This window comes from Diabrotica virgifera, chromosome 2 (genome assembly GCF_917563875.1).
Source record: "Diabrotica virgifera virgifera chromosome 2, PGI_DIABVI_V3a".
NCBI classification, from domain to species: Eukaryota; Metazoa; Arthropoda; class Insecta; order Coleoptera; family Chrysomelidae; genus Diabrotica; species Diabrotica virgifera.
Window position 1 is genome coordinate 131250870 of NC_065444.1, and position 12512 is coordinate 131263381.

The 12512-nt window shown below is 30.6% G+C and overlaps 1 protein-coding gene across 1 annotated transcript in view; it reads left to right on the plus strand.

The window, feature by feature from the left end:
• The window catches only part of LOC114327488 (N-acetyl-D-glucosamine kinase), a 154822-nt gene extending 142939 nt beyond the window's left edge, over positions 1–11883 (plus strand). Inside the window, exon 4 of the mRNA XM_028276131.2 lies at positions 10275–11883. Within this exon, the coding sequence (XP_028131932.1) occupies positions 10275–10870 (596 nt within the window). The 3' untranslated portion in view covers positions 10871–11883. The remainder of the gene's footprint in view (positions 1–10274) is intronic.
• The last annotated feature ends 629 nt before the right edge of the window (positions 11884–12512 follow it).

Here is a 12512-nt window from a genome sequence, read left to right on the forward strand (position 1 = left end):
TTCTAGACAATGGAAATTATTTTACGACTGGATTTGTCAGTAAACGATTTAATTGGTAGTTATAACAACGCAATAAAATATTTATTACCTATCTGACAAACCCAAATAATATAAATAAATCAGCACTACAGGCATTCAAAGCCCTTGGCGAGAAACCATAGTACAAGACATAATTTAAATTTTTAGAAAATTCGAAATTGTAGGTAAAAATTTATTCGTCGATCTGAAAAATATTATTCTAATAAGCGGTATTGTTTTTTGAATACGTATTCCAATAAGCTGATAAATTTATTAAGGAGTAAATGGAAACGTTTCGGGACCTCGAATTTATATTCCATAAACCGGGATATTCCTATAACCGGTACTCTAATAAGCGGGTTCGACTGTACTTAAGTGTGTGTAGTCAAGGAATAAGAACTATTTTACTGATGCTGGCTTGCATTTCTTACTAAAACCTTCGATAAATAATTAAGTCCGATACGCACATAGAGGAAGATTTGAGAACCTAACGACAACGCGGATGTTAAGGAAACACGTTACATAATTTGGCGCCCGAGCTTGAATTCTTCTTAAAGTGCCCTCTCCTCAATAGAGGTTGGCTACTACAATTGCAAGCTCTTCTTTGTCTTTAGCTGTTAGTATTTAGCCCTGTCTATTGTCGGATGTTTCATAGTCACGAAAGTCTTTTTCTTTCTATCCATCGATCCTTCCGTTTACATACTAATAATAGTTGAGCATATTGGTACTTACTATTTCTCAGTCTGTGATCTAGGTATGATGTTTTTTTAACTTTCACTGTTCGAATTTTCACTTTGACTGAATAAGAACTGAAAAGTTCTCGTTCTTTGCGTATTGTATGCACCACTTCTTTGTTTAAGGTAAGTATGGGATGTTCATGAAATTTGTTCAACGTCCACGTCAATTTGGTCCACGTCTTAACTGCATAAAAAAGAGTCGACCAGTCATAACATTTTGATAAACGTAGTCGAATTTTGAGTATTATTCGAGAATTACATAAGAGTCTTTTGATTTTTTCGGGAGATTTTTTGATCTGTTCTATTCTATACTAAATTTACAATCAAGATGCAGTAGAAATGGACAAATCAAGACACGTTAAATGCTACTAGGAGCACTCCCGAATAATAATTTACAATGTATAAACTTGGGAAATCATGATTTGGGATTTACAATGTATATACATTGTTAATTTTATGATTTGGGAGTGCTCCTAGTAGCATTAAACCTGTCTTGGTTTGATTATTTCTACTGCATTTTGATTGTACATTTAGTATAGATCTTATTTCTAAATCAGAATTTAGGCTGATATCTATCTAACATCTCAGGTTTATTGATTATATTGATAAAATTGACCTGTTATAAAATGCGCGCATTTATTGTGCAAGGTTGAAGTATATTCTACTTTTTTTCGGATTGACATCACTTTGGTTTTCTTAATGTTTATTTCCAAACCAAATTGCTCACAGATCGAGTTGGTCGTGTCAATGAGTCGGTGTAGCCCCAAGTCGGAATCCGCCATCAACACCGTATCATCGGCGTATCTAATGCAGTTGATATTTACGCCGTTCGCCTTGACTCAATCCCTGGATTCCTCCAGTGCCTCTTTAAATAGAAACTCGGAGTAAAGATTTAAATAGCAGGCATTGTCTAACTCTCCTCCTAATTTCTACTTCTGCGGACGTGGAACTTTCGATCCTAACTCTTGCGGTTTTTAGTAGTTTGATGTCTTTCCCATCTAAACGAACTTCTAGCAAACGTCCTAATAGTAGGACGTGTCTTACTCTTTCAAATGCTTTTTAGAAGTCTATGAAGCATATACATTGCGCTTGAATACTTAAGGGCGTAAGCGCAAATCTGTTTTAAATGCATTAATTTTTTTTAGAATCCGGAGAAAACTAAGTATTTTTGAAAAATTTATACGCAGAATGAAAGATCACATTATTTCCGAGGGCCGAAAGTTCCTGAACACTTCTATAATGTTTATTTTAATAAGTTACAGGGGTTAAAAAAGAGAAAATTTAGTGTGATTTTTAATTTTAAATATCTCATTCAAAAGAAACTTTTTGATTATACAGTCGAACCCGCTTATTGGAATAGCCTTCGTGCCAATCAAAAATATTCCTATAACGGGGATATTCTAATAACCGATCATTGGTCGCTAGTAGAAACGGTTCGAGACCTCAAATTTCTATTCCTAAAACCGGGATATTCCTTTAAGAGGTATTCTAATAAGCGGGTTTGACTGTATTAAGGCACTTTCGGCAATGTAATAATTACTCGGTAATAATGTAATCTTTCATTCTGCGTTTAAATTTTTCAAAAATACTTATTAGTTTTCTCAGGATTCGAAAAAAATGAATGCATTTAAAACACATTTTCGCGAAATTTTACGTTCTTCAACTAATTAGAAATAATGCGATAAGAAGACAAGGAACCAACTGGTTTAGAAATCTATAAAATGAGATCTAGAAAATGAGGTTTATAAATTAGAGATCTACAAAATGAGTTAAGCAGATACGGCTCTAGGTACTATGTACGTCTAGGAAAATGTTAACAATGTTTCAAGATGTCAATTTCCGTTAAGAGCAAAGGCGCAAACTTTGCTTGCAATTCTTTTTAAATGCATTCATTTCGAATCGTGAAAAAACTAATAAATATTGTTAAAAAATTTAAAGTCCCTTAGAATAAACAAAAGGTTTCTTTTGAATAAGATATTTGAAATTAAAAATTACACTAAATTTTCTCATTTTTGTCACCTCTGTAACTTATTCAAATAAACATTTTAGAGGTTTTCATGGACTTTCGGCCCTCGGCAATAATGTAGTCTTTCATTCTGCGTTTAAATTTTCCAAAAATACTAATTAGTTTTCTCAGGATACGAAAAAAATGAATGCATTAAAAAAGCATTGCAATTGCATTGCGTCTACCCACTTAATAGACCAAATTAGAAAATGTAATTCACGATCCAATTTCATTTTTGGAAAGAATCGAATAATGTGCTGCAATTATATATAATAATAAAATGCTTGTAATTTCCGGTAATGCTGAAAGCATTACCGGAATTATTAATTGTCCAACCATTGCTAAGGTACTTAGATAATAAGCGTTCATGGATTACGTGGATTGATTTTATCAGTGCCCTCAAAAGATTTTACGTACAACCCTAACAATAATGAGAAGAAACTGTAAAAGACCCATGTAACCGCCATACAAAGTTTACCATGAATAGACGACAATACAGCTGAACATCAACTAAAATGAATTATTCCCTTCTACGAATAGTCCAAGTAATGAAGCTTAAAATAGGACAAAACCTCGCAATTTTTACAGAATGGATCGATTTGCTTGAAAATTTGAGAGTAAGTAGTGGATAGTCCAAGGATCAAAATCTATATGATGCCGAAAGGCGCTTTTACCATGAGGGTGGTTGCCACCCTATGTCGGGGGTGAAAATTTTTTGACCGCAAAAGTTGGTAAAAACATTCATTCTAAGCAAAAAATGTTCTATACATTTTTTTGATAAAATTAATAGTTTTCGATTTATTCGCTATCGAAAGTGTTAGTTTTATATTAAAAAAATTAATGTTTTTAATCAGTTTTCTGCAAATAACTCAAAAAGTTTTTTTGAATAACTGAAAAAATAAACAAAACCGTTTTTTTAAATTTTCTTTAAGACCAATAGCAATCGAGCTATACTTTATTATATGTTAGCTCTTCTTCGTCAAATGCTAAATATTATAGTTTCAAAGTCAAAAGACGGGAAAACTATGCATTTTTCGAGGATAACTTGTTTAAACTAATTTGAAGTATTTAAAAATATCTATCTCCAGAAATCAAACAAAGTCTTTAGCTCAAAAATTAAGTGGCTTATAATGAAAAGAATGTCAGACCCTATATTTTTCAGCGAAAAAGTGATTGAAAGCAAACCCCTAATCACCACCCTGAATAAAATTAGTCATTGACCCTATTTCGTCTTCTTTACTTATGTATTATTAATAGGTTTTAGAAGTTTAACTGGTTTAAAATGATTAGTTTTTAAAAAAATGGAATCAAAAGCAAATATCGAATTTTTGAAGTGTGGTAAAAAATTTCCTTTTCTTCAGAATAGAAAGATTATCATCATAGATACGAAAAAATATTTAAATATGATATTGTAGCTTATTTAATTCCCAAGAACTTGGTTTGCAAAAATTTTTTCTACGGTAAAAATTGAGTGAGCTATTGACAATTAAATCTTGTAATAACATGCAAAAATCACCTTTACCAACCCTTTCAAAGTCACCACTTTTTGCGACTGAGGATTTTAAAAGAATTTAATATTAATAGTCTTATAGATCTTGTAAAAACCTACAAAATTATTTTTTAGCAAACTTTCTAAGATAAAAATTAAAAAGGTTACGGTTAAAAAACCAATATATTCTTTTGAGAAAAAAAAAAAGAAATCCAATTGGAAGCATATTAATGTAAGTTAGCTTTGCTTTTAGTCATTGGTCTTATTCATTCTTCTTTATTTATGTATTATTAATAGATTCTAGAAGTTTGACTCGCTTAGAATGATTAGTTTTAAAAAAACTGGAGTTAAAAGCGAATAACGACTTTTTGAAGTTTGGCAAAAATGCCATTTTCTTCAGAATAGAAAGATTAGCATCATATATATGAAAAAATGTTTTTATATGAAATTGAGTGATTTCCAAAATTCCCAAAATTGAGTGAATGGTAAATGAGTATATATCAAAAAACATTGATTTTTTCTGTATAAAACTAACACTTTCGATAGCGAATAAATCGAAAAGTATTAATTTTATCAAAAAAATGTATAGAACATTTTTTGCTTAGAATGAATATTTTTATCAACTTTTGCAGTCAAAATATAATAAAAAATTTCCACCCCTAAGATGGGGTGGCAACCTCCCCCATGGTAAAAGCGCCTTTCGGCATCATATAGATTTTGATCCTTGAACTATCCACTACTTATTTTCAAATTTTCAAGCAAATCGATCCATTCTGTAAAAATTGCGAGGTGAAATGCTTCGGTTCCTGGACTAGAAGAGATCATGAGAAATATATTAGAAGGAAAGATCTTTCGACACTCACGGAACTAATGGAACATACGTATTGATATAAAAACAGTGACATACTCAACTTACTGTTTAATGACAAATTAGTTCCTTAATTTGTAATCTCACATTAATCATAATTTCCTAATTTTTCATTTTTAAGAATTCAAAGTACAAAGGTTTTTTTACTATGCCCATGACAATAACTTTTTTGACGAGTTGTAGATTAATTGTGGGCATTATAAATTTGGGGTCCGGACTATTTTGAGTCGCAGTCTATTTTGAAACAACCTATCCAACAACAAGTCATTACGTCTAGTGTAATAATTATCAGTGGCTGTCAATAAAACCATTTTTACTCCACGACTTAGAATAACTATTCCCAATCGTCGATCGAGAAGAAACGGACACAGGGCATTCAAACCAATTCGAAATTATATTATTAGTCCAGGGTAATAAGGATTTTCTCGGGACACTCAAAGATCCAGGTAGCTGACTACTTTTTTAGTTATTGTAGACCTTTAGGAAGAAAACCTACCTGTTTCCCGCCTAGAGTTCGCGTCCGTTTTTTAATTATTAACAATTTAGTGCAAAAATCGTGATTTTTTCGATTTTTTGCACTCCATTCAAAAACTAAATAGTTGACATAAAATTACAAAATTCAGTTTTTTAGAACATTGAAAAACCTTCAAAATGCCGATTTTTGAAAGTTAAAAAGTTAAATTGTTGCTACGCAAACTGCAAAATAAGTGAAAATCGTTATTTGTTAATAACTTTTACTAAAACTACCTTTGAACTTTAGTGTTTCACCCAAAGTTGGATATTGGGGTACTTAACAAACCCTCGAAATTTGAGACTAATCCATTAATTAGTTTAAGAGTTATTCTATTTGTTTATCCCAGAGACCTTTATTTTGCAATAAGATAAAACAGAAAATAATGAAGATAGAGCAATTCTGAGTATGCCAAATGAAAGTAGAAGAGTGATAGTATCAAAATGTATTAAAAAAAGATAAAAAATAATTAACATACTCAAAAATCCTAATGCCAAATTTTTAAAATTTTGTAGTTTATAAACATTTAGAATAACTGAATGAAGTAAAAGTCAGACTTACTCTCAATCTTTATTATAACTTCCGACGACCGGTTTTGCTCTTTAAAATATGTAGAGCATCTTCAGGTCAAAGGTAACAAGTTACAAAATGATTCGGATACAAGGAGCTACTATACAAGGAGCTATTTTCATGCTGTTTCTGTTAAAGTTATGTTAACGGGATGTGGTGGAATAGACGGAGGATGCAGCAAAGGTAAATAAATTTATGGGATTTGGGAATTCTTGAGGGTGATGAGATAGTTGGTGTAAGACAACCAACAAATATGTGCTTGTTATTATGTTTGTGTAGTTAAAAATAGTGAATGACATGTATTAAAAGGTTTTGGTTTTTATTTTATTTAGAGATAAAATGATTAAATGTAGCGCTCCTGACCAACCAAATTCCCTCATTGTCTGTTGTATCGTCTTTTGTTCTGTGTGTTTTCTGTTTTATTTAATTGTGAGGTGAATTTACTTAATTAGTCATTTATTTATTGACGAAATTTATAACACAATGTAGGTATACCCTAAAATATAATTTACTACTAATTTTTTCTTTTATCTGGTTCAATAGATTATTAATATTTATCCATTGCTTATATCACTAAAACACAGTTTCAATTTACAATCAATTACTTCTTACTATATTTTAACTCCTATTTTCTATCTATTCCAATTCTCCACCCTTTAATTTATAATGGTTTTTCATTTACCTACATTGTTGTCCTTTAATTCACATTCACATTTATTACTATTTATTATATGACTGCTAATACAGTATTTTAGCTACAATTTTTAAGCTTTCCGACCTACCAACTCTTAAAGATCAAGTACTGACCCTAACTATTTAGTTTATAACTGCACATCTAGTTCTAACATACACATTAAATACTCGCCCCACTCTTTGATCCAAACGTTGTCAATCTTACATTTACTAATAAATAGAATTCTTTTAATATTTATAAATAAAATAAAAACCAAAACCTTTAATACATAGAAATAAAATCTTTAAAATCAACACACATTAAAATTGTATATATGTCATTCACTATTTTTAACTACACAAACATAATAACAAGCAGAGATTTGTTGGTTGTCTTACACCAACTATCTCATCACCCTCAAGAATTCCCAAATCCCATAAATTTATTTACCTTTGCTGCATCCTCCGTCTATTCCACCACATCCCGTTAACATAACTTTAACAGAAACATCATGAAAATGAATACTGAGTTAGTAGCTCCTTGTATCCGAATCATTTTGTAACTTGTTACCTTTGACCTGAAGATGCTCTATATATTTTAAAGAGCGAAACCGGTCGTCGGAAGTTATAATAAAGATTGAGAGTAAGTCTGACTTTTACTTCATTCAGTTATTCTAAATGTTTATAAACTACAAAATTTTAAAAATTTGGCATTAGGATTTTTGAGTATGTTAATTATTTTTTTTTTTTTTAATACATTTTGATACTATCACTCTTCTACTTTCATTTGGCATACTCAGAATTGCTCTATCTTCATTATTTTCTGTTTTATCTTATTGCAAAATAAAGGTCTCTGGGATAAACAAATAGAATAACTCTTAAACTAATTAATGGATTAGTCTCAAATTTCGAGGGTTTGTTAAGTACCCCAATATCCAACTTTGGGTGAAACACTAAAGTTCAAAGGTAGTTTTAGTAAAAGTTATTAACAAATAACGATTTTCACTTATTTTGTAGTTTGCGTAGCAACAATTTCAATTTAACTTTTTAACTTTCAAAAATCGGCATTTTGAAGGTTTTTCAATGTTCTAAAAAACTAAATTTTGTAATTTTGTGTCAACTATTTAGTTTTTGAATAGAGTGCAAAAAATCGAAAAAATCGCGATTTTTGCACTAAATTGTTAATAATTAAAAAAACGGACGCGAACTCTAGGCAGGAAATAGGTAGATTTTCTTCCTAAAGGTCTACAATAACTAAAAAAGTAGTCAGCTACCTGGATCTTTGAGTGTCCCGAGAAAATTCTTATTACCCTGGACTAATAATATAATTTCGAATTGGTTTGAATGCCCTGTGTCCGTTTCTTCTCGATCGACGATTGGGAATAGTTATTCTAAGTCGTGGAGTAAAAATGGTTTTATTGACAGCCACTGATAATTATTACACTAGACGTAATGACTTACGTACTACAGTTGTTGGATAGGTTGTTTCAAAATAGACTGCGACTCAAAATAGTCCGGACCCCTAATTTATAATGCCCACAATTAATCTACAACTCATCAAAAATACTGTATTAGCAGTCATATAATAAATAGTAATAAATGTGAATTAAATGACAACAATGTAGGTAAATAAAAAAACATTATAAATTAAAGGGTGGAGAATTGGAATAGATAGACAATAGGCGTTAAAATATAGTAAGAAGTAATTGATTGTAAATTGAAACTGTGTTTTAGTGATATAAGCAATGGATAAATATTAATATTCTATTGAACCAGATAAAAGAAAAAATTAGTAGTAAATTATATTTTAGGGTATACCTACATTGTGTTATAAATTTCGTCAATAAATAAATGACTAATTAAGTAAATTCACCTCACAATTAAATAAAACAGAAAACACACAGAACAAAAGACGATACAACAGATAATGAGGGAATTTGGTTGGTCAGGAGCACTACATTTAATCATTTTATCTCTAAATAATATAAAAACCAAAACCTTTTAATATATATCATTCACTATTTTTAACTACACAAACATAATAACAAGCACAGATTTGTTGGTTGTCTTACACCAACTATCTCATCACCCTCAAGAATTCCCAAATCCCATAAATTTATTTACCTTTGCTGCATCCTCCGTCTATTCCACCACATCCCGTTAACATAACTTTAACAGAAACATCATGAAAATGAATCCTGAGTTAGTAGCTCCTTGTATCCGAATCATTTTGTAACTTGTTACCTTTGACCTGAAGGTTCTCTACATATTTTAAAGAGCGAAATCGGTCGTCGGAAGTTATAATAAAGATTGAGAGTAAGTCTGACTTTTACTTCATTTAAAATGAACTCCCACATGCAACCCATTCAAGATTTAGAATAATTTTAAAAATGTTGTCCGTAGAAACAATCTTCTTATATACCTATTCGAAAAGATAGTATTTTAACACGAATTTTCAAATAAAAATATTTAGCCTGGGCTCATTTGAGACAAAGTTAGCCATATGTTTTTTTTAATTCACAGCTAATTTGTTTATAATACATAAGGAATCTCATTAATGCCATTTTAAAGAATGGGATTTGTATTTTTTCTTAAAAAATTTGCACAAACATTATACCTTCATAGAACCTTCTACGATTTTTCAAAAATGTAGTGCAAACGATTACTAGGGGAACCTACAAATCCAGCGAGTTAAAATACCGAAAAAGCAATTTCAAGCGAATATAATTTGTTGTATCTCCGGATCTACTCAATGGATTTTGATCTTTCTTTTTTTAATTGGTATTTTTTAAGGTTCTAAGGTAGTTTTAGTAAAAGTTATTAACAAATAACGATTTTCACTTATTTTGCAGTTTGCGTAGCAACAAATTAACTTTTTAACTTTCAAAAATCGGCATTTTGAAGGTTTTTTAATGTTCTAAAAAAATTAAATTTTGAAATTTTATGTCAACTATTTAGCTTTTGAAAGGGGTGCAAAAAATCGAAAAAATCGCGATTTTTGCACTAAATTGTTAATAATTAAAAACCGGACGCGAACTCTAGGCAGGAAACAAGTAGGTTTTCATCCTATAGGTAAACAATAACTAAAAAATAGTCAGCTACCTGGATCTTTGAGTGTCCCGAACATGGTCTATTTCTAGCTTATTACCCTGGTCTATATATTCGAATTGTACACGTACTGTGATCAATGCTATGAGTATAGGCATTGTTGGTCTGCTACCTAGATGTTTTTTGAGACAGATTTTTTAAATCTATAGAATGGTATGCAACAAGAAAATCCAGAAACGTGTGTACGGAATTCACCTAAACGTTCGTCTCCAGTTTTTGATGTCCCATAAAATATTGTTATTATATATATTTTAGACTATATAGGCATTTTGTATTAATTTTGTTTTCTTTTTTAGCCTGGAATATATCCCACATGGCCATAAAAACATGTTTTGATGAATTAGACAATTTTGAAAAATCTCCACATCCGATAGGTGCAGTTTGGGATGTCATTCGATCACATTTCAAAATAAAAATACAAGCAGATATACTTGATTATTTTTACGCCAATTTTGATAAGGCGTTTATAGCGTCTTTAGCTAAAAAAATCTCAGAATTGGCTACACGCAAGAACGATCCTCTGGCTCAGCACATATTTAGCAAAGCAGGAAGCTCTATAGCCCAAAATATTACAGCTGTAGTTTTAAAAGCAGATCCAAAGTTGACTGACAGGGAAGGTGGAATACACATAACTTGCGTTGGTTCCGTGTGGCATAGTTGGGAGTTACTAAAACCAGGTTTCTTAAAATATTTGGCTACAACTAATGTAAAAGAGCTAACCCTAATGCGACTAGACGTTGAGAGTGGCGTAGGAGCAGCTTATTTAGCATCAGATAAACTAGGCTTATCTTTGGATAGAGATTATTCTAAAAATTACAAAATTCTCTTCCACTATTTGAAGGAGCAATCTGCCTGTAATACTTCTGGACATAATCATATTTGTGACAAGTAAATAAAATTTATTTTTAGGTATGTGTCGAAAACATTTAAGAAAATATAAAATCAAGATATACTTGTAGATTTGTTTGATATATGTTTTAGACATATTATTGTATTATAAATATATTTTATATGAATGATTATACCCAACTTTATAATTAAATTTTTAATTTTAAATATTTAAATTCCTTTTTACGTTGATTAAAGTTCAATAACTTATATTTGCATGGCAAAAATATAGTAATATGGAACATAAAGCATTAACAAATATAATTTATAAATATCGTTTATGAACAAGAGAAACAAGCAAAGTTGGACTTCGTAAGCTTTAGGTTTTCACCCAACGTGACCGGAAGTAGAACCAGAAGTCAATATTTCAACTCTTCGTTTAATCTCGCGTCGCTCGTCGATTGATTTCACTAATTTTGTAATTTTTGCCAGACTTCCGGTCATAACTTTTTAACCGGAAGTGATGTATGAACCGGAAGTAAATATTTGTTCTCGTCTTGCTAAGGCGCGTCTAATAATATATCGCTTGTACTATTTCGGCGACTTTAAAACTGTACTTCCGGTTTCAACTCTGGAACCGGAAGTCTGAGGTCAAATTTCTCACCTTTAATACAATCTGTGGGTTATAAGATCTCATTTGATACCTTATTTGTCATTCTATTTGTTCTAATAACGGAGGAGTTGTGTTCACCACTGACAGACGGACGGACAGACAGACATTAATAATTCAAGGTTTTCACAATTTTTTTAATGTTGTGAAAGGGGTAAAATCAATATGTCTAACATTTCATTAATATTTAACATCTATATAGTTAGATTCGTCTAATTGTCGTTTAATTGAAACTTCTGAATAATTCTAATGTTGGTTTTTAAAATATTGCTATATTACTTGCTACGCAAATATCCAAATTTCAGTATAGCAGATTTCTATTTATGCAAGCTGTATTTATTCCTTAAAAATTTTGTATTATTTCGGTATTATTTTGAATAATGATATTAAATATTTATTTTAATATATTTTATTATTGTTTTATTGACACCAAAGAATTTTATTACTTTCTATTTTATTTAATCAATCATTAAAATATCCTTAATATGGTTAAAGATTGTGTATTTACATGGGGTTAGCCACAGTCATTGATTGTAATAATAATTACAGTTTTAACCAACTAATGTGTGACGTTTCGATTTCCACTTCGGAAATTTCAGATTACCTATAGATAAAAAAAATCTGCCAAAAAGTATAACTAAGTAGGTAGTTATTAAGTTATTAGTTGTTATTGGCTTAACCCCATGTAAAAATATTCAAGCAAATTGATAGGCCACAAGAAAATATATAGTTGCAGAACCTTGCCTTAAGGTACTAGTACACTTTAGAAGACCAAAAATAAGCATTTTTTCATAACTTTTTTCTCAGAACCTTTATTAAAAATGAACATAAAACTGTTTATATATTAATATCTAACTCTTAGAGAATACATAAAATATATCTTTTCTCATTTATGCATGCACACTAATATTGTAGAGGGCGCCAGAGTCGAGGCCTCGAAAAAAGTAGTTCCGATGGCGGACAGTTAATCTCAGGATTGGTATCTCTGAAACAAAATAATCGTACGGCATTTGAAAAAGGAAGGTTTCCTACATGA